This window comes from Pristiophorus japonicus, chromosome 6 (genome assembly GCF_044704955.1).
Source record: "Pristiophorus japonicus isolate sPriJap1 chromosome 6, sPriJap1.hap1, whole genome shotgun sequence".
Taxonomy (NCBI): domain Eukaryota; kingdom Metazoa; phylum Chordata; class Chondrichthyes; family Pristiophoridae; genus Pristiophorus; species Pristiophorus japonicus.
The window spans coordinates 52,210,931-52,233,801 of record NC_091982.1 but is presented as its reverse complement, the minus strand read 5'-3'; the positions used below and the strand labels follow the sequence as shown (position 1 = coordinate 52,233,801).

The 22,871-nt window shown below is 48.2% G+C and overlaps 1 protein-coding gene across 1 annotated transcript in view; it reads left to right on the top strand.

Annotated features, from left to right (window-relative positions):
- The window catches only part of LOC139265663 (mitogen-activated protein kinase kinase kinase kinase 4), a 421,183-nt gene that overhangs the window by 294,772 nt on the left and 103,540 nt on the right, over positions 1 to 22,871 (top strand). The window contains exons 19-20 of the mRNA XM_070882863.1: positions 9,335 to 9,426; positions 21,680 to 21,828. Of these exons, the coding sequence (XP_070738964.1) occupies positions 9,335 to 9,426; positions 21,680 to 21,828 (241 nt within the window). The remainder of the gene's footprint in view (positions 1 to 9,334; positions 9,427 to 21,679; positions 21,829 to 22,871) is intronic.

The window sequence follows — 22,871 nt, the reverse complement described above, 5'->3', positions numbered from 1 at the left end:
TGTACGAGCATAACAATTTTCTCACTTTTACAAAGGCATTTTCTTGGCTTTTGCCCCAAACCCATTCGCCCCCTTTTCATAGTAAGACATGTAGTGGTTCCAACAGGGCGCTGAGACCCGGTAAGAAGTTACCAAAGTAGTTCAAGAGTCCCAGGAATGACCGCAGCTCCATCACTTTCTGTAGCCTCGGTGCGTTCTCGATTGCCTCAGTCTTCGCGTTGGTGGGCCTGATGCTGTCCGCCGCAATCCTCCTTCCCAAGAACTCCACTTCAGGTGCCAGGAAAACGCACTTCGAGCGATTTAACCTGAGCCCCATGCGGTTGAGTCGACTAAGAACCTCCTCCAGGTTCTGCAGATATTCGACCTGTGACCAAGATGTCGTCCTGGAAGACCACAGTGTGCGGGACCGACTTCAGTAAAGTTTCCATGTTTCTCTGGAATATTGCCGCCGCTGATCGGATTCCAAACCGGCATCTGTTATAAACAAAAAGACCTTTGTGCGTGTTGATGCAGGTGAGGGCCTTCGATGATTCCTCCAGTTTCTGCATCATGTAAGCTGAGGTCAGATCCAGCTTCGTGAACATCTTTCCTCCCGCCAGCGTTGCAAAGAGGTCGTCGGCTTTTGGAAGTGGGTATTGGTCCTGCAGGGAGAAACGATTGATAGTTACTTTGTAATGGCCACAGATTCTGATGGTGCTGTCTCCCTTGAGGACTGGGACAATAGGACTGGCCCACTCGCTGAACTCGATCGGTGAGATGATGCCCTCTCTTTGTAGCCGGTCGAGTTCAATTTCTACCCTTTCTCTCATCATGTACGGTACTACTCTCGCCTTGTGATGAATGGGTCGCGCCCCCGGAATTAGGTGGATCTGCACTTTTGCTCCTTGGAATTTTCCGATGCCTGGTTCGAACAGCGAAGGAAATTTGTTTAAGACCTGTACACACGAAGTGTCGTTCGCGGGCGATAGTGCTCGGATGTCGTCCCAGTTCCAGCAGATCTTTCCCACCAGCTCCTACCGAGCAGCATGGGACCATCGCCCGGTACCACCCAGAGTGGTAGCTTGTGCACCGCTCCATCGTAGACCTTTACGGTAGCACTGCTGATTACAGGAATCAGTTCTTTCATGTAAGTTCTTAGTTTCGTGGCTGGCCTTGAGGCCTTGTTGCACCACAACCTTTCAAAAGTCTTTTTGCCCATGATAGACTAGCTCGCACCCGTGTCCAGCTCCATTGACACCGAGAGTCCATTTAGTTCAACATTCGGCATTATCAGGGGACAATTCGTGGTGAATGTGTGCACCCCGTGTACCTCTGCCTCCTCTATCAGAGGCTCTGTTTTGTCGTGATCCTCCGTAGATCTGTCCTTCTCTGCAACGTGGTGGTTTGCAAGTTTAACAGGCCTAGCAGTGCGTCTGCACACTCGTTGGAGGTGTCCCATTGTTCCACAGCCCTTGCAAATGTATCCTTTGAATTGGCATGAATGGAAACGATGATCACCCCCGCAGCGCCAACAAGGTGTTAATGGCCTTGCATTCATCACCCTTGATGGTGGACTCTGAGTCATCTGCGGAGTGTAGCTGTAGGTATGTGTGACCTGCCCTGTCCGTTACGATTCGAAAACAACATCACTTTGTTCACAGTACTTGTAGCAGCACTTGTGTGCTGAGAGATTTGCTTAATATTGTCACTGGTGGCAATGAACGCCTGGGCTATCGCTATGGCCTTACTCAAGATTGGGGTCTCTACAGTCAAAAGTTTGAGAAGTATGGTTTCGTGGCCAGTGCCAAGTACAAAAAAGTCTCTGAGCATGTGCTCCAAATGTCCTTCAAATTCACAATGTCCTGCAAGGCGTCTTAGCTCGGCAACATAACTCGCCACTTCCTGGCCTTCAGACCTTTTGTGGGTGTAGAACCGCCATCGGAACGCTGTCCTTCGGGTTCAAATGCTCTCGGACCAGTGTGCAAAAATCATCGTACGATTTCTCCGTGGGTTTCACTGGAGTGAGCAGATTCTTCATGAGGCCATACGTTGGTGCCCCACAGACGGTGAGGAGGATCGCTCTATGTTCGGCAATGCTCTGTTCCCCATCTAGCACGTTGGCCACGAAGTATTGGTCGAGTCGCTCCACAAAAGTTTCCCAATCATCTCCCTCCAAGAATTTCTCCAGGATGCCCACTGTTCTTTGCATCTTTGGGTTCGCTATCTGTATCTCGTCGCCAGTTGTAGTGTATGGAGAAAGAGTCTGACTGAACACTGTGCGCTCAAAGTAATGTGTGACCTTAGTCTTTTATTGCAGGTCTCCAGAGTGCCTCTCCAACCTATGAAGCACTCTTAAATACCTGTGCTCCCAAAGGATTATGAGATCCCTTGGGACTCCAGGGAATGAGCCCTTTGGTGGCTGTACAGAGTATATACAAGTCCAGATACATAACAGACAGTACCTGAGGCTGCGAACCTTTAACAATATCAGCTAGCATGGGGGCCAGGAAGGAAAGTTGGGCAGTCAGCAGTTGATTGGGAATAGGATCCAGAGAGCCGTGGATGGGTCTCTAAGACAAGATGAGCTCGGAGAGGGCATGCGAGGAGATAGGAAAGCAAAATCGAGAAAGATGCAAGTTCAGGGCTAGCGTAGGGGTGAACCTTTGGGGAAAGTTAAAGTGCTGGGGTGAAGTTGACTTGTGGATAGGGTGGAGTCATTTTGGAGCACCAGGTTTGGAGACGGATGTGGAGGGTGAGTGAGGACAGGGGTTGTTTGAGGGACACTGGATGCACTGCTCAAGGTTTTCCCATGGGAAAAGGGGAGCCAAGGAAGCGTGGAGAGTCGACCCTGAGCTAGCAATAGGTTGATTCAAGGGCCCAGCAGAGGTGAGTCTAGGCCCTGGTGATTAGAAGTGCTTGCCACCGCACACTGCTCCTTCTTATGGCCCTGGCCTGCTGATGGTCTTGCAGGCCAGGACCATGCCGATTTCTGGGCCGGGCCGCCACACGCTGCTCCCTCAAGACCTAGCTCTGTCAAGTCCGCGTGGTGGATGGTATGCAACGGCCACCCCATGTTAATAAAAAATTCCATGCACAGGCGTCCTCCACCCTTCACGATGTAGTTCGAGATCCGGAATATCATTGAAATACCTGTGAACTCATCCGTTTTCGGTGTGGAAGCAAGTCATCCTCGTTCGAGGGACTGCCTTTGATTAGAAGTGCACTCCAGCCGATCCAGTATACTGTGAATGGAGTCAGCAACAAAGGAGAGCAGGCGGAAAGCACTGGAACAAAGGCCATTTGGCAGCGGTTCATCTACTTATTGACCACCTGGTGCGCAACAGGTGACCCTTATATGTCGCAGACTGTTGGGCAGCATTCTCCAAACACTGAACACAGTGACTGCAATTCAGCAAACCAATAAATCCCAATGTAACAGCAGGGCCTCCGTATCTGTTCTTCTTTACTGATTACCGAGTTGAAACCGAGGGAACAAATAAATAATATACAAACCCCTGCAGCATTGCAAGATTTGCCTCAATGATCGCTGCACATGCTGCATTCCAGAAAACATCTTTGATCCATTCACTTCTATCAACAAAACTCCCAAATCCTGCACTTCGATTGGCTGACGCATGCTCGATCTGAGCCAGGTTGAAGGGGCTCACTGTTCACATGTCACCCTCTCTGAGTACCTCGCCTCGAGTTGTTTATAATTGGTGCCTCAACAAGGCTTCCACCGAGCAAAAAGTTGCATTATTTACATTCTGCCAATTTTCCTAACCGTTTGAGGAGGTCTATTGGGGGCCTCCTAATGATACCGCAATCCAATTTACGCATGTTTACAAAGTTTGCAAAGGAGTTTGGCCCCAATCTGCCAGTTATGGTGTGCAAGTTTTTTTTTCTAAAGATCCAGGCTCCAACAGAGCAACTTTTGATTTTGAAACAACATGCCTGCAATCCCATACAATTGAGCTTTTAAACTTCCATTTAGCGTTGTTCTCATGGTCAGCTCCTCTGTGAGCCCCTCCAGAACTGTGCTACTCAAACAGGGGAGTGCTCCAGACAGCCATCTGTAACAAGATGTTTAGTATGCCGCAGCACATTGTTCCGTCAGCAAAAACAGAATGCGGGCTGAACTAAGTTTAACCCCGGTTGCTAAATAACCGTGTCCCATCTCAGTAACCTGGAATGTGAGCTTGCTAATTACAGCCTTGGGGACCACGTCCAGCCTTTCCAGAAATGTGGGCTTGTTCTGTCCCTGTAGAATCATCGAAGCATACAGCATTATAACAAGTAAAATGGAATTGAGTGAAATGAGATTATCACCGAGTATCATCTAGGATGTTTCCAACTGATCCTTTCTGTAACACATGCATTGCAAACTTCCCACTCGTCTGCAATCCCCTACCTTTTTGTATCTCCGAAAGATTTGTTCACTCTTCCATTTTGTGCTTTTTTACCCCGAGAGAATTTAGTGATCCCAATTTATAAATATCTACCACACCCAAAGAGAGAGTTTGATTATTACCATTCCTTTAAAATCAGCCGGTTACAATGAACTGGATAATAAAGTACAATCGCACAGGCAGGAATTTTAATCTTAAAAAAATGGGTGGGTTTGGAGCGTGGGGGCAGTTAAATTGTTAAAAGTGGGATCCCCCCATCTGATCCCACCTCCAACCCACATACTTCCGGTTTTAACGGGGGTGACCAACCTGCTCCCAGGGGGCGTGACCTCAATTTAAATATTATAATGAGGCTGGCAGTCTCTATCTTTAACCTCCGTTTTGAATTTAACTACATGTGGATGGGTTTCACACAATTCATGAAACGCGGCAGCTAAACCAAGGCGGGACTGCTGCATCCAAGAGGTAAGTGGCTTTATACCTACCCCCTGGATCCAGGCTCCCGACCATACCCACCCACTTGTGAATGGTGACTCCACCATGAGGCCTCTGGTCCCCAACATGTATCCTCCCCCCATCCCACCAATGATGCTGAGGCTAGCAACAATCCTCCAATGGCCCAATCCTGTCTCCGCCTCCCCCCAACCCCTAACAATCATCCGGCAGACCTCCCCACCCCACCAGCCGACGATCCACAATCCCTGGCCGACCCTCCCGATCCCTGGCCGACCCTCCCGATCCCTGGCCGATCCCAGATTCCTGGCCGACCCTCCCGATCCCTGGCCGACCCTCCCGATCCCTGGTCGATCCCAGATTCCTGGCCAACCCCAATCCCCAAATGACACCCCCGCGAACCCCGACCGACCCCCCCATTCCCCCCCGCCCATCCTTCTCCCACACCGAACCCTCCTTCCCTCTCTGCAGCTGCAGGCAGGGCCTGCGGGAAACCTGGCCACCAGAAAATTCCAGCCGTAGTATTTGAATGGGCCATTGGGCTAACAGCTCTATGCTGTGTTTATGCACCATACAAGCATGTACTCACCTTACTTCATCTAACCCTATCAGCATATCCTTGTATTCCTTTCTCCATTATGTGCTTATCTAGCTCCCCATTAAAGGCATCTATGCTTTGGTTGGATAGCATAATTGGTTATATTTCATCTTTCTCTCTGCTCATGTTGGTTACCATTCTTGCTCAGGTAATGAAAGCGGATTACATCTTCAAGAGAAACAGACTGGGAAGAATGGTTGGTGGTGAAATTCAGTTTACAGTCACCCATGAAATGGGCGTTCGACCTTTGAACTTTGTGTTGCGATCTGTCACGTCTGATCTGGGAGTGGTAGTGCGTACAGTCGTATAGTTTGCATGTCTGAAACAGGTCTTGGGTTCCTTTAAATATGCAAATTTGGGGATATTCATGGAACCACCTTCTCCAGTTAGTTGTTCAATGGTCCACCACCATTCACGACTAGATGTGGCAGGACTGTATAGCTTGGATTTGATCCGTTGATTGTGCGATCACTTAGCTCTGTCTCTGGTATGTTGCTTCCGATGTTTAGCATGCATGTAGTCCTGTGTTGCAGCTTCCCAGGTTGGTACCTTATTTTTAGGTACGCCTGGTGCTGTTCGTGGCATGTTCTTCTGCACTCCTCATTGAACCAGGATTGGTCCCCTGGCTTGATGGTAATGGTAGAGTGAGGGATATGCCGGGACATGAGGTTACAGATTGTGGTGGAATACAATTCTGCTGCTGCTGATGGCTCACAGTGCCTCATGGATGCCCAGTTTTGAGCTGCTGGATCTGTTCTGAATCTATCCCATTTAGCACAGTGGTAGTGCCACACAACACGATGAAGGGTGTGCTCGATGTGAAGACGGGACTTCGTCTCCACAAGGACTGTGCGGTGGTCACTGCTACGTATGTTGTCATGGTCAGACACATCTGCAATAGGTAGATGGGTGAGAAAGAGGTTAGTAGGCTTTTCCCTCATGTTGGTTCTCTCACCATCTGCTGCAGGCCCAGTCTGGCAGCTATGTCCTTCAGGACTCAGCCAGCTTGGTCAGTAGTGGTGCTACCGAGCCACTCTTGGTTATGAACATTGAAGTTCCCGACCCAGAGTACATTCTGTGCCCTTGCTATCCGTGGTGCTTCTTCCAAGTTGTGTTCAACATGGAGGAGTACTGATTCATCAGCTGAGGGAGGGCAGTAGGTGGTAATCTGCAGGAGGTTTCCTTGCCCATGCTTGATCAGAAGCTATGAGGTCTGTAGTCATTGTTGAGGACTCCCAGGACCACTCCCTCCCCACTGTATACCACTGTGCCGCCACCTCAGGTGGGACAGGACATACCAAGGGTTGGTGATGATGGAGGAGTCTGGGACCTTGGCGGAAAGGTATGATTCTGTGAGTAAGACTATGTTGCTTGACTAGTCTGTGGGACAGCTCTCCCAATATTGCCCCCAGATGTTGGTGAGGAGGACTTTGTAGGGTCAAATGGGCTGGTTGTGCCGTGTCATGCCCGAAGCCAAGGTCAATGTCCGTTTTATTCTTAGTAGCGGTTTGGTACAGCTGAGTAGTTTGCTAGGCCATTGCACAGGGCAGTTAAGAGTCAACCACCTTACTGTGGGTCTGGAGTCACATATAGGCCAGACCAGGTAATGGCAGCAGATTTCCTTCCCTAAAGGACATTAGTGAAACAGACTGTTTTTTGCGACAATCCAATAGTTTCATGGTCACCATGGTCACACTAGTTTTTTTTTCCAGATTTATTTAATTAACTGATTTTAAATTCCCCAGCTGCTGTGGTGGGATTTGAACTCTTGTCTCTGGCTCATTAGTCCAGGCCTCTGGATTACTAGTCCAGTAACATAACCACTAATCTACCGTTCCCATTTATTAAGTTTTAGCAGTTTCGTATCCCCCACGAAGAACATCCTGCGGGTCACCATTTACCAGAGACTTAACTGGACCAACCATATAAATACTGTGGCTACAAGAGCAGGTCAGAGGCTGGGTATTCTGTGGTAAGTGACTCACCTCCTGACTCCCCAAAGCCTTTCCACCTTCTACAAGGCACAAGTCAGGAGTCTGATGGAATACTCTCCACTTGCCCGGATGAGTGCAGCTCCAACAACACTCAAGAAGCCGAACACCATCCAGGATAAAGCAGCTCACTTGATTGGCTCCCCATCCACCACCTTCAACATTCACTCCCTCCACCACCGGCGTACCATGGCTGCAGTGTGAACCATCTACAAGATGCATTGCAGCAACTCGCCAAGGCTTCTTCGACAGCACCTCCCAAACCCACGTCGCTGAATCAAAATCCTGGAACTCCCATTAAAGTGTCCTTAAATGTCGTTTAAAAGAAACTATAAACTCACGTAAACTTCACGATGAAAAGTATGCAGTAACGCAGCGTTCTTCTCCCAATGCTTTTAATCACTCAGACCTCCGACTTTCTCCTCCGTTTTCAAGATGGCGCCGTTAGCGTCTGGTGCGCCTTGGGTCCGTCTGCTTTTTGCTGGCGGGTTCCCGGACGTGCGCTAAATCGGGCAAAGTGCTCAAAAGTTCTGCCCGGGGCGCTAGCGCAGCGATGCACGACAATTTATGTAATCCAAATAGTCAAAACAGCAGGCGGGCGGGCGCTAAGTTTTAGCGCCGCGGCAAAACCACTGGTGAAAATTCCACCTGGGCGCAAAATCTTGTGCGCCTCGTTTCGCGCCAAAAAAAATTACTTTTGCGTCCCGCTGAGGTACTAAATGGGTGCAAATTAGCCAAAAATCCAGCCTATATTATTCCAAAGACTAAACAAAAATGGGGGCTGCCAGGGGAATCAAAAGTTAATCATAATTCTTTGTCGCTGATTTTAATAGGTATCCTGTTGATGTGACTCCCTTGTTAGCCTTGTTTCCATGGTTGCATATTTTATTTAACGTGGTTACCATGCTTCAGTTTGTTGGTATTGCATTTCATTTATCTAGTCCCCAGCGATCTGCACAGCAGGATGATTGTCATCTTCACAAGATGCTGATAGCTCCATGTTACAGACTGAAATTAATTACGTTCCCATTCCATTTCTTTTATTATATGGTTCTGGGGTTTCGTGACCCACTGGAGCTGCACCATTATAATTTGGTTTACTGAAGCATTCTTGCATATGTTGTGTTTGTTGACCATAATATTTTGAAACCAGATCAGACTGAAATGTCAAAAGTTGGAATGATTCGATTATTTCTGACTCATCAAATAGTCTTATTACAAGTACAGTAGCATATCCTCCATCAAATGTACTAGAAACATATCCAAGAGAAAGTCAGAATTTAATTCTGCGTCCAAGTCAGGCAGACATAAAGTCTGAAGTTGTAGAGAGTCAAAATGTAAAATCAAGGGTTAGCCTTGGAGGAAAATTCTCCTCAGGATCAGCCTAGAATGAGTCTAAGTTTGACACCCTGTTTGGAAAGTTCTGTTCGAGAATGAAGGTATCCTCTTCGAAACAGAAAACCAGTGGTTAAGTTTGATTTGTAAATATGGTAAAATAAGTCCATATCTTTTGTTATGTATAACCATGCAAGTTATGTATGACGATCATTTGTTATAATTGCTTCTTCATTAAGGAGGGAGAAGTGTATTATAGTTCCACCTAGTGGACTACTGCTCCACCTAGTGGATTACTGTGGTAATGCAACTGATGCTGTATATAATAAATAGGTCAGGTCACCTGACAAGTTCCAGAGCTGAAGCCATCTTGTTAAGTGTGTGTTTATAATGTTGTAAGGAAGATACCACAAAACACCCCGAACAATTTGTGCAGGTTCGAGTCAATAGACTTTCATTTCTGTTGCTGGCTGTATTGCCTTGAGCAGACTTGACAGCTTCCCTAACGTAGACTTGCCTAAACTCCGCACGGATTTCTGCCACTGACTCTTTTTCTTTTTGACTTCCAGCTCCTTTTTCCAGTTCTTCTGGCCAAAGCGACAAGCAACTCAGCAGAAGATGTGAAGAGAAACGGAGTTTCCCAATATCGCGGGGTCATGCTGTGAGTTACCTTGTGGAGGCGCAGCACACAGCAACATATATATTCCTTCTGATCTTGTCAGCTTTTGTGCATTGTTCAAGGTCAAACCACAACAACATTTAAAACTGGTATTTTTCTATCAGTCAACATCTTGTATCTTTCGCTTTATTCTGTGGGTTTCTACATATGTGTGCTGTCCATCATTGTTGTGTTGGCATAGGGAGGCCATTCTTTATCTAAATGCACGCAGCATTTGTAACAAGATAGATGAATTGATGGCACAAATAGAAATAAATGGGTATGATCTTATAGCCAATACAGATGGCTATCTGTAGTTGGAAGGTGACCAAGACTGGGAATTGAATATTCAGGGGTACTTGCAGTTCGGAAGGATAGACAGAAAAGAAAAGGATGTGGGGTAGTTCTGTTAATAAAGGATGAATTCAGTACAGCAGTGAGAAATGATCTTGGCTCGGAAGATCAGGATGTAGAATCAGTTTGGGCGGAGATACGAAATAGCAAGGGAAAGAAGTCACTGGTGGGAGTAGTCTATAGGCCCCCTAACATTATTGCAGTATCTCTCTTACAAACCCTCATTATTTCTTGATTTACATTCTAGAAATCCATTTGCTTTTACTATTTGAGCTGTTCTACTTCTCTCAATCTATATGGTAATTGAAAACTCCCATTATAACCACTTCATTTTTGTTACATAATTCCCAGATCCCTTTATTTATACATTTCCTCAGATAATGAAGCAGTCCGTGCCCGTATGCAGCAAGACCTGTACAACATTCAGGCTTGGGCTGATAATTGGCAACTAATATTCACGCCACACAAGTGCCAGGCAATGACTATCTCCAAAGGAGAGAGTCTAACTACCGCCCTTGACATTCAATGGCATCACCATCGCCGAATCCCCCACATTCAACACCCTGGAGGGTCACCATTGACCAGCAACTTAACTGGGCCAGCAACGTAAATACTGTGGCCACGAGAGCAGGTCAGAGGCGAGGTATTCTGGGCGTTCCTTCATCCGTCGCTGGGTCAAAATCCTGGAAGTCCCTCCCGAGCAGCACTGAGGGAGCATCTTCACCACACGGACTGAAGCGGTTCAAGAAAGCATCTCACCACAACTTTCTCCAGGGATGGGCAATAAATGCTGGCCTTGCCAGCGATGCCCACATCCCAAGAACAAATTTTAAAAATCATCCCCACCCCTGCCAATAAAGGACTACAACAACAACTTGTATTTTTATTGCGCCTTTAACATAGTGAAACGTCCCAAGGTGCTTCACAGAAGCGTTATGAGAGAAAAATTTGAAACCGAGCCGCGTAAGTAGCAATTAGGGCAGGTGACCAAAAGCTTGGTCAAAGAGGTAGGTTTTAACAAGCATCTTGAAGGAGAAAAGAGAGTTGGAGAGGTTTAGGCAGGGAGTTCCAGAGCTTTGGGCCTAGGCAACAGAAGGCATGGCCACCAATGGTTGAGCGATTACAATCCTGGATGCTCAAAAGGGCAGAATTAAAGGAGCGCAGACATCTCGGGGCGGGGATAGGGATGGGGGTTGGGGGTTGTGGGGCTAGAGGTAATTTCGGAAATAGGGAGGGGTGAGGCCATGGAGGGATTTGAAAATAAGGATAAGAATCTACTATCAGGAGGTCTACAGACAACTCCCACCAGAATATTGCATCCTTTAATTTCCTGAACTCTATCTATGGTGTTTCCACTGCCTGATTACCCTTACTGAAATCCCTTCTTTCTACTGCGGTAATGTATCAGTATTTCTACTTCCTATGCTTCCCAATTTCCCTGTCCTTTCTAAAGATCCTCCAACCTAGAATATTTACCTCCCAATCATGGCCAGCTTGATGCCAGGTCTCTGTAATGGGTGCTACATCATTACCCTTTCAGCTGAATCTGTGCTGCCACCTCACTTGTTTTATCTCTTGCGCTGTGCGCATTTGTGTTCATCGTGGCTGTAAATGATTGGACACCAGCGGCACAGCTCTCTTTATAATGGTGTCACACTCTGCGAGGAACTGTTGCCTTCTACCGATAACGTTCGCTGTGTGATTGGTCAGCTAACCCGTTTGTTGAGAATACAGTATCCGCCTCGAGCTCCTGACAGTCCGCGTTGCGGAGTTGGAGCTGAGGGTGGATTCACTCTGGAGCATCCACGATGCTGAGAATGACATGATTAGCACGTGTAGCGACTTGGTCTTACCGCAGGAGAAGGGTCCACAGCCAGATAGGGAATGGAAGACCAGCAGGAAGAGTAGTGCAAGGAAGGTAGTGCAGGGGTCCCCTGTGGTCATCCCCCTGCAAAACAGATACACTGCTTTGAGTACTGTTGGGGGGGATGACTCATCAGGGGAGGGCAGCAGCAGCCAAGTTCATGGCACCGTGGCTGGCTCTGTTGCACAGAAGGGCAGGAAAAAGAGTGGGAGAGCGATAGTGATAGGGGATTCAATGGTGAGGGGAATAGATAGGTGTTTCTGCGGCCGCAACCGAGACTCCAGGATGGTATGTTGCCTCCCTGGTGCAAGGGTCAAGGATGTCTCGGAGCGGGTGCAGGACATTCTGAAAAGGGAGGGAGAACAGCCAGTTGTCGTGGTGCACATTGGTACCAACGACATAGGTAAAAAAAAGGGATGAGGTCCTGCGAAACGAATTTAAGGAGCTAGGAGCTAAATTAAAAAGTAGGACCTCAAAAGTAGTAATCTCGGGATTGCTACCAGTGCCACGTGCTAGTCAGAGTAGGAATCGCAGGATAGCGCAGATGAATACGTGGCTTGAGCAGTGGTGCAGCAGGGAGGGATTCAAATTCCTGGGGCATTGGAACCGGTTCTGGGGGAGGTGGGACCAGTACAAACCGGACGGTCTGCACCTGGGCAGGACCGGAACCAATGTCCTAGGGGGAGTGTTTGCTAGTGCTGTTGGGGAGGAGTTAAACTAATATGGCAGGGGGATGGGAACCAATGCAGGGAGACAGAGGGAGACAAAAAGGAGGCAAAAGCAAAAGACAGAAAGGAGATGAGGAAAAGTGGAGGGCAGAGAAACCCAAGGCAAAGAACAAAAAGGGCCACTGTACAGCAAAATTCTAAAAGGACAAAGGGTGTTAAAAAAAACAAGCCTGAAGGCTTTGTGTCTTAATGCAAGGAGTATCCGCAATAAGGTGGATGAATTAACTGTGCAAATAAATGTTAACAAATATGATGTGATTGGGATTACGGAGACGTGGCTCCAGGATGATCAGAGCTGGGAACTCAACATCCAGGGATATTCAACATTCAGGAAGGATAGAATAAAAGGAAAAGGAGGTGGGGTAGCATTGCTGGTTAAAGAGGAGATTAATGCAATAGTTAGGAAGGACATTAGCTTGGATGATGTGGAATCTATATGGGTCGAGCTGCAGAACACCAAAGGGCAAAAAACGTTAGTGGGAGTTGTGTACAGACCTCCAAACAGTAGTAGTGATGTTGGGGAGGGTATCAAACAGGAAATTAGGGGTGCATGCAATAAAGGTGCAGCAGTTATAATGGGTGACTTTAATATGCACATAGATTGGGCGAGCCAAACTGGAAGCAATACGGTGGAGGAGGATTTCCTGGAGTGCATTAGGGATGGTTTTCTAGACCAATATGTCGAGGAACCAACTAGTGGGGAGGCCATCTTAGACTGGGTGTTGTGTAATGAGAGAGGATTAATTAGCAATCTCATTGTGCGAGGCCCCTTGGGGACGAGTGACCATAATATGGTGGAATTCTGCATTAGGATGGAGAATGAAACAGTTAATTCAGAGACCATGGTCCAGAACTTAAAGAAGGGTAACTTTGAAGGTATGAGGCGTGAATTGCTAGGATAGATTGGCGAATGATGCTTAAGGGGTTGACTGTGGATGGGCAATGGCAGACATTTAGAGACCGCATGGATGAACTACAACAATTGTACATTCCTGTCTGGCGTAAAAATAAAAAAGGGAAGGTGGCTCAACCGTGGCTATCAAGGGAAATCAGGGATAGTATTAAAGCCAAGGAAGTGGCATACAAATTGGCCAGAAATAGCAGCGAAACCGGGGACTGGGAGAAATTTAGAACTCAGCAGAGGAGGACAAAGGGTTTGATTAGGGCAGGGAAAATGGAATACGAGAAGAAGCTTGCAGGGAACATTAAGGCGGATTGCAAAAGTTTCTATAGGTATGTAAAGAGAAAAAGGTTAGTAAAGACAAACGTAGGTCCCCTGCAGTCAGAATCAGGGGAAGTCATAACGGGGAACAAAGAAATGGCAGACCAATTGAACAAGTACTTTGGTTCGGTATTCACTAAGGAGGAAACCAACAACCTTCCGGATATAAAAGGGGTCAGAGGGTCTAGTAAGGAGGAGGAACTGAGGGAAATCTTTAATAGTCGGGAAATTGTGTTGGGGAAATTGATGGGATTGAAGGCCGATAAATCCCCAGGGCCTGATGGACTGCATCCCAGAGTACTTAAGGAGGTGGCCTTGGAAATAGTGGATGCATTGACAGTCATTTTCCAACATTCCATTGACTCTGGATCAGTTCCTATCGAGTGGAGAGTAGCCAATGTAACCCCACTTTTTAAAAAAGGAGGGAGAGAGAAAACAGGGAATTATAGACTGGTCAGCCTGACCTCAGTAGTGGGTAAAATGATGGAATCAATTATTAAGGATGTCATAGCAGTGCATTTAGAAAATGGTGACATGATAGGTCCAAGTCAGCATGGATTTGTGAAAGGGAAATCATGCTTGACAAATCTTCTGGAATTTTTTGAGGATGTTTCCAGTAAAGTGGACAAGGGAGAACCAGTTGATGTGGTATATTTGGACTTTCAGAAGGCTTTCGACAAGGTCTCACACAAGAGATTAATGTGCAAAGTTAAAGCACATGGGATTGGGGGTAGTGTGCTGACGTGGATTGAGAACTGGTTGTCAGACAGGAAGCAAAGAGTAGGAGTAAATGGGTACTTTTCAGAATGGCAGGCAGTGACTAGTGGGGTACCGCAAGGTTCTGTGCTGGGGCCCCAGCTGTTTACACTGTACATTAATGATTTAGACGAGGGGATTAAATGTAGTATCTCCAAATTTGCGGATGACATGATGTTGGGTGGCAGTGTGAGCTGCGAGGAGGATGCTATGAGGCTGCAGAGTGACTTGGATAGGTTAGGTGAGTGGGCAAATGCATGGCAGATGAAGTATAATGTGGATAAATGTGTGGATAAAACAGAGAGACAGACTATTATCTGAATGGTGACAGATTAGGAAAAAGGGAGGTGCAACGAGACTTGGGTGTCATGGTACATCAGTCATTGAAGGTTGGCATGCAGGTACAGCAGGCGGTTAAGAAAGCAAATGGCATGTTGGCCTTCATAGCGAGGGGATTTGAGTACAGGGGCAGGGAGGTGTTGCTACAGTTGTACAGGGCCTTGGTGAGGCCACACCTGGAGTATTGTGTACAGTTTTGGTCTCCTAACTTGAGGAAGGACATTCTTGCTATTGAGGGAGTGCAGCGAAGATTCACCAGACTGATTCCCGGGATGGTGGGACTGACCTATCAAGAAAGACTGGATCAACTGGGCTTGTATTCACTGGGGTTCAGAAGAATGAGAGGGGACCTCATAGAAACATTTAAAATTCTGACGGGTTTAGACAGGTTAGATGCAGGAAGAATGTTCCCAATGTTGGGGAAGTCCAGAACCAGGGGTCACAGTCTAAGGATAAGGGGTAAGCCATTTAGGACCGAGATGAGGAGAGACTTCTTCACCCAGAGAGTGGTGAACCTGTGGAATTCTCTGCCACAGAAAGTAGTTGAGGCCAATTCACTAAATATATTCAAAAGGGAGTTCGATGAAGTCCTTACTACTCGGGGGATCAAGGGGTATGGCGAGAAAGCAGGAAGGGGGTACTGAAGTTGCATGTTCAGCCATGAACTCATTGAATGGCGGTGCAGGCTAGAAGGGCTGAATGGCCTACTCCTGCACCTATTTTCTATGTTTCTATGTTTCTATGGTAGATTTTGAAAATTCACTGGGGTGGAGGCTACTTATGATGCTAACAGTGGACAAATTGTGATTGTGCAATATTTTCTTCTGCCTGCTATTTTAACAGAGGCATTGACCCATTTATTTAATGTGCATTAAAGTCTCAGATAAAACAGCGGACAGAATCTCGTATGAATGCATCAAACATTTGTCCGTCGTTTTCATCAGCAGTAATTTATATCCCAGTTACATCTCACAGTCATTTTATTTTATTCATAGCAATATACAAAGTGGGGCAAAGTTTTTTTTATCATTGCTTATATTAAAGTTCATTTAGTTTATTGTTGATATGTCTCGGGAAATTTTTTTTTGAACGCTGTGGAAGTACCATGAATCAAGGGTCTTTCCTCATTTCCCCCAAACTATGTCACACATCATGCTGTAATTCACTTTAACTGTCCTCTATCTCTGCTTAAATAATATTTCTTGCTGTTGTGGAAACCAATTGGAATTCTCTGCAATCTTCAGATGTCACAGAGAATCGAATGAGGGCAACACAAGGGGCCCAAGTTTCGAGCCGCGCCTAGAACGGCGCAGTCCCGACCTGGACGCCCATTTTTCGCGCCACAAAGTGCGCCTAAAAAAACCCTCCAGATTCTGCACCTTCCTGCAGGTCCTCTGGCCCTCGGCGCGGCACAGCAGGAGCTGTAGGGGGCGGAGCCAGGTCCCTGCGCTGAAAACAGTGCCGGGACCTCTGCACATGCGCGCTACAGTGGGCGCGCAAGTGCAGTTACTCCAGGCGCCCGAAACTGTGTGGGAGGGGCTGAAGCACTCAGCCCCTAGCCCTGGCCGAATGGCCTCATTGGGACTGCGTGAATAAGGCTCCTCCCACGGCCAGCTCCTGCTTCCTCCCAACCCGACCCGACTCCCGCTTCCCGCCCCCCCACGCCCCTGGACCGGACCCGACTCCCGCTTCCCCTCCCCCCCCCCCGCCTCCGGACCCGACCCGACTCGACTCACGCTTCCCTCCCCCACCACCCCCCCCGGCCTCCGGACCCGATCCGACTCCCGCTTCCCCCCCACCGCCCCCAGACCCGACCCGACCCGACTCCCGCTCCCCCCCACACCCCACCCCACCCCCGGACTGGATCCGACCCGACTCCTGCTTCCCCCCCCCCCCGGACTGGATCCGACCTGACCTCCCTTCCCCCGACATGACCTCCCTCTACCTCCCTCCCCCAAACCCGAACCGAACCGACCTCCCTCCCACCACCCCCCCCGACCCGACCCAACGTCACCTACCTGTAAATCTGGTGCTGGGGACGGGCCCTGCCCGAAATCTCGTGCCCGGTCCATTCAGCCTCCCTCCCCCTTCTCCTTTCCCCCCCCTTCTCCTTCCCCCCCCTTCTCCTTCCCCCCCCATCTCCTTCCCCCCCCATCTCCTTTCCCCCCCATCTCCTTTATCCCCCCACCATCTCCTTTCCCCCCATCTCCTTTCCTCCCCCCATCTCCTTTCTCCCCTTCTCCCCTTTATCCCCCTTCTCCCCTCCCCCCTTCTCCCCTCCCCCCTTCTCCCCCCCTTCTCCCCCTTCCCTCCCTCTGCTCCCCCCCTCTCTCCCTCTACCCCACTCCTCCCCCTCCCCTCGCTGTCAGAAACACAGACACTGACAGACAGAGAATGAGATACACACACACACAGACAGACAGAGAGATAGAGACACTGACAGAGACACACTGCGGGGGGGGCATCCCAGCCGCTGTTGGAGGGCTCCCGGTGCTGCAGTCGGTAAGTAGAAAATGTTTTATTTATTGATTTTTTTAAAAATTATTTCTTATTAATTTTTTTTGATTGATTTATTGGTTGATTTATTGATGTATTTATCATTTATTATTGATGATGGCTCTTTATTTGTAAAACTGAAGTGTTTAATGTTTGTAAACTTCCCTTTAAACCCCCCCTCCCCCATTCCCTACGCCTGATTTGTAACCTACGCCTGATTTTCTAAAGTGTAAACAAGGTTTTTTCGAGCGTACAAAAATCTTCACTTACTCCATTCTAAGTTAGTTTGGAGTAAGTTTTCACTGACAAAACTTTGAAAACAGGCGTAAGTGGCCGGACACGCCCCCTTTTGAAAAAAAATTTCTGTTCCAAAGTGAAACTGTTCTAACTGACTAGAACTGGAGCAAACTAAATGACGAGAATTCCGATTTCGAAGATACTCCGTTCTACACCAGTTGCTCCTAAAAATCAGGAGCAAATCATGTGGAAACTTGGGGCCAAGGTGTGATATCAAGCCCTTGAGAAAGGCTTTCTCCCAATTAAGACACTTTCAATAGCTTTCTTTGCATTGACTTTGGGCTCTCCCCCCCCCCCCCCCAACCACCCGCCACCAGCACGCACAATAACAGAGGGAGAGATACAAACACAGGGAGAATTAAGCACTTTGTTCCATAAACTCTGAACCATTCACAGGAAGGCGTTTGAGATCAGTGTAGCTTGACATCTTGTTTGATTATCTCTCCTCATCTGGAGTCAGATTGCCTCTCTTCCCCTGGCAGTGGTAGAATCATAGGGCCCAAGTTTCCACAAGAAAAAAAACGGGCGCCCCTCCGAGCTGGGCGCCCGTTTTTCGCGCCTAAAACGGCGCCTAAAAAAATCCTCGGTATTCTCCACCGACTTACAGGTCCTGTGGCACTCGGCGCAGCCAGCACGAGCTGTGGGGGGGGGGCGGAGCCAGGTCCCTGCGCTGAAAACAGTGCCGGGACCTCTGCACATGCGCGCTACAGTCGGCACGTAAGTGCAGTAGCTCCAGGCGCCGAACTGTGTGGGAGGGACCCGAAGCACGCAGCCCCTAGCCCTGGCTGAATGGCCTCACTGGGGCTGCGTGAATGAGGCTCCTCCCACGGCCAGTTCTGCTCCCGCCCCAACCAGACCCGACACTCGCTCCCCCCCGCCGACCAGACCCGACCCGACACCCGCTCCCCCACCCCCCCGCCCCGACCGAGACCCGAGACCCGCTCCCCCCCCCCCTCCGCCCCGACCCCCGAGACCCGCTCCCCCCCGCCCCGACCGAGACCCGAGATCCGCTCTCCCGCCCCGACCCGAGGCCCGCCCCCCCCACCGACCCGACACCCGCTCCCCCCCCCCCGACCCGACACCCGCTCCTGTTCCCCGACCCCCCCCTCTCTTCCCTCCCTCCCCCCCTCCCTCTCCCCTTCCCTTCCCTCCCTCTCCCCTTCCCTCCCTCTCCCCTTCTCTCTCCCTTCCTCTCCCCTTCTCTCTCCCTCCCTCTCCCCTTCTCTCTCTCTCTTCCCCTTCTCTCTCTCTCTCTCTCTCTCTCTCTCTCCCTCTCTCTCCCTCCCTCTCTCGCTCAGCGGCACGAACAACTGCAGAATTCTCCCTGGCTGAAGCACTTTCACACAGGTAGGAAGATGGTTTATTTAATCTTTTCTTGGCTTATAAATGTTTATTCAGGTTGGATTTATTTGTATAATATTTGTAGAAGTATAAATAAGGATTTATTGTCGAATTTAATGAGTTCCCTTCCCCCCCCACCTCGTTCTGGACGCCTAATTTGTAACCTGCGCCTGATTTTTTAATGTGTAGAACAGGTTTTTTCAGTTCTACAAAAATCTTCACTGGCACCATTCTACTTTAGTTTGGAGTACATTTTCACTGTGGAAACTTTCAAATCAGGCGTCAGTGGCCGGACACGCCCCCTTTTGAAGAAAAAATTCTGTTCTAAACTAGAACTGTTCTACCTGACTAGAACTGCAGAAAAAAAAATGTGGAGAATTGCGATTTCTAAAATAGTCCGTTCTCCACCAGTTGCTCCTAAAAATCAGGCGCGAATCATGTGGAAACTTGGGCCCAAAGAATGGTCGTAGCACAGCAAGAGGCCATTTGGCCCTTTGAACCCGTGCCAGCTCTCTGCAGGAACACTTCAGCTAGTCCCACTCCCCTGCCCTTTCCCCGTAGGTACTTATCCAATTCTCTCTTGAAAGCCACATTGAGTCTGCCTCCACCACCCAATTAGCCAGTGCATTCCAGATCCTAACCACTCGCTGCATAAAAAAGGTTTCTCCTCAGGTTACCTTTGGTTCTTTTGCCGATCACCTTAAATCTGTATCCTCCACCAATGGGAACAGTTTCTCTCTATCTACCCTGTCCAGACCCCTCATGATTTAGAACATCTCTACCAAATCTGCTTTCAACCTTCTCTGCTCTGTCCATTTAACTGAAGTCCCTCATCCCTGGAATCATTCTCGTATATCTTTTCTGCAGCCTCTCTAAGGCCTTCACATCCTTCCTAAAGTGCGGTGCCCAGAATTGGACACACTGGCCCAGAAATCCCGGTCGGCTGCTTCCCGTGGGTGATCGGGTAAAAAAACTTTTTAAAAAATGCACACTTACCTGATCCTGCTGCACCCACGCGAGTTTCCGGTCCGGAGGCCTCCACTGACTGCGCGTCACAGCGCGTGCACGTCAGGACGTGTGCAGGGCTGGAGTTGCAGTCACATGGCTCTGGGCAGCCAATCAGGTAAAGTATGTTCTCATTCATAATAATGGCAACTCCGTAAGTTGGAGTTACCATTATTATGATTGAGAAACAGCCCCCAAACACACAAAGCACTAATAAAAAAATAGAAAAAATACACTACATATTTTTATTAATTTAAATTAGTCATTTATGTATTTAAAGAATATATATTTTTCCGATTTTTTAAAAAGATTTTTTTTAATTATGGTTTAAAATAAACTTACCATAGTGGGGAGGGTTTTTAACAATAAAATGTGTTTTTATAATGTTATTTTAAAATGTTTTTGTGTATTTTATACTTCTTACGCCTGTAAAAGTAGGCTAAGCACCTGCTTTTATTAAGCACAAGTGTTTTGAGGCCATTTGCTGGGCAAGATGTCGGTAAATCCCGCAATCTTGCCCTTGCAAATGTCCTCGCTCCCGAGATATGGAAGATCTGTCAAGCTCCAGCTTGACAGATCAGAAAAGCCGGTGATGCGCTGAAAACCTGCTTTTGCGATGCCTTCCCAGGTCCGTACACACTCCGTACGGACCCAAGGAGGCCGGAATTTCTGCCCCATTACTCCAGTTGAGGCCAAACCAGTGAATTATAAAGTAGATGCTCACTATGTGTACTTGGTAAAATGGATGGATAAATTGGCATCCTTTCATACCAGGTGGCACAACCCATTATTGCCACAGATTGTGCCATGTAGCTGCCCCAGTTCAGTGAAAGGTTAAACAGAACTTGTGCTGTATTTGTTTTGTTGCCTGACTGGAATGTCAGGAACTATCAACAAGGAATAAAAACAGAAAAATGCTGGCAACACTCCGCAGGCCTGTGGAGAGAGAAACAACGTTGACATTTCAGGTTGATGACCTTCCATCAGAATTGAAAGGTGTTCCCGATGAACAGCTTTTCAGCAAATACAGAACCTGGGAACAGGGAGGAGAAATCAATGGGGAAAGGTCTATGATAGGGTGGAGGGCAGGAGAGATTAAACGCCAAAAGTGATGATGGTGCGAGGCAAAAAGGGGCGGCAATAGAACAAGTAAAGAAACAAAAGATGGGCCCAGTGAGGTGCAAACGGCAACAGCAGAATAGCAGAGAGGGGGCGGGGATGAAGCACGGAAAATCGGGCAAAGGGAAGGTTCCCGTGGCCCGGGACTGTAGTGGATGAAAGGTGGTCGAAGGGTGTCCCTGCAGATGGAGCACGCGGTGTCTACCGGTACGCTCGTGGCCTTCCACGAGAGGTGGGTGCCGGAGGGACTGGAGTGCATCATCACTCCCGGCAACCAAATTTTAATTTGATCATTTAAGTTTAAAGTTTAATTTGCCGGTTTTAGTGCCCCCCGCCCCCCACCCTTTTAGCCAGGGGGCATTTGTATAATTTTTGTGTTGGTGCCCTCAAAAAAAAAAGGGGCACCGGAAAAAAAAAAATTATTTTGGCGTGTGACCCCCTTGCAGGGGGCATTTGTTTAAAGTGCACAACTAAAATAGTTGAAAGGTGGTCAACCCCAGGCGTGCAGACTGCCCCGCCAACCATGTCCTGTTAATAAGGAGGCAGTTGGATAACTGGGACAGCAGCTGGTTTTGAGAGCACCTGGGTTTCCAAGCGGATGAGGTTGTGAGCGAGCTGTTCGATACCGCACTGAACAGGACAGTCAGAGGGAACTGATGCGGAGTTCGGGGCTGCAAAGAGTCCATGCACTCCTCTCAGTTGTTAGCCTGATGTGCTGTATTTCTGAATTAACAGGAGGGAATTACATCAGCCAGAGGAAAAGTTGGAAGCGGCCCTTTTGGAAAGGCAACAGATTACTCCTCGTCGAGCGATGAAGTTGGCAGTACTGATGAAGATGATGACCTGAGCTATAACCGAGTAGAACCTTTACAACCCAGATCAAGGTATGTAACCTAAATGTTGCATTTATAGGTGTCAGCTTTTCTCTTGCCTCGGAGTTCAAAGGCTGTGGGTATAAGCCCAACTCCAGGACTTGAGCACATAAAACTGGGCAAAAAGAAAGACTAGCATTTATATAGTGTCTTTCACGACCTCAGGATGGCTCAAAGCACCTCACAGCCAATGAAGTATTTTTGGAGTGTAGTAGTAATGTTAAAAAAAGTAGCAGCCAACTTGTGCACAGCAAGCTCCCACAAACAGCATCATCATCATCATAGGCAATCCCTCAGAATCGAGGAAGACTTGCTTCCACTCTAGAAATGAGTCCTCAGGTGGCTGAACAATCCGATACGAGAACCACAGTCCCTGTCACAGGGACAGACAGTCGTTGAGGGAAGGGGTGGGTGGGACAGGTTTGCTGCACGCTCTTTCCGCTGTCTGCGCTTGATTTCTGCATGCGCTCGGCGATGAGACTCAAGGTGCTCAACGCCCTCCCGGATGCACTTCCTCCACTTAGGGTGGTCTTTGGTCAGGGACTCCCAGGTGTCAGTGGGGATGTTGCACTTTATCAGGGAGGCTTTGAGGGTGCCCTTGTAATGTTTCCTCTGCCCATCTTTGGCTCGTTTGTCGTGATGTGATAATGACCACATGGTGCCGTTGATTGAGGGATAAATATTGGCCAGGACACTGGGATAACTTACCTCCTCTTCTTAGAAACTGTGCCATGGGATATTTTAACCTATCCGAAAGATGGCACCTCCAACAGTGCAGCAGTCCCTCAGCACTGCACTGGAGTGTTAGCCTGGATTTTTGTGCTCAAATAGCTCAGAAGTGAGGGAACACCATGTTGCTAGAGGTGACCTCCTTCGACTGATATATTAAACTGGAGCACCAAACTGTGGACCAGTTCATTCGATTGTAACATTCCAATCGCAGTGCTTAATGTTTAGACTCCATTTTGAAATGGAAGAACGTCACCTGACGGGACCAAATTGCAGGGCTTTGGAGAAAGAGCGGTGGGACGAATCGGATCACTCTTTCAGAGGAA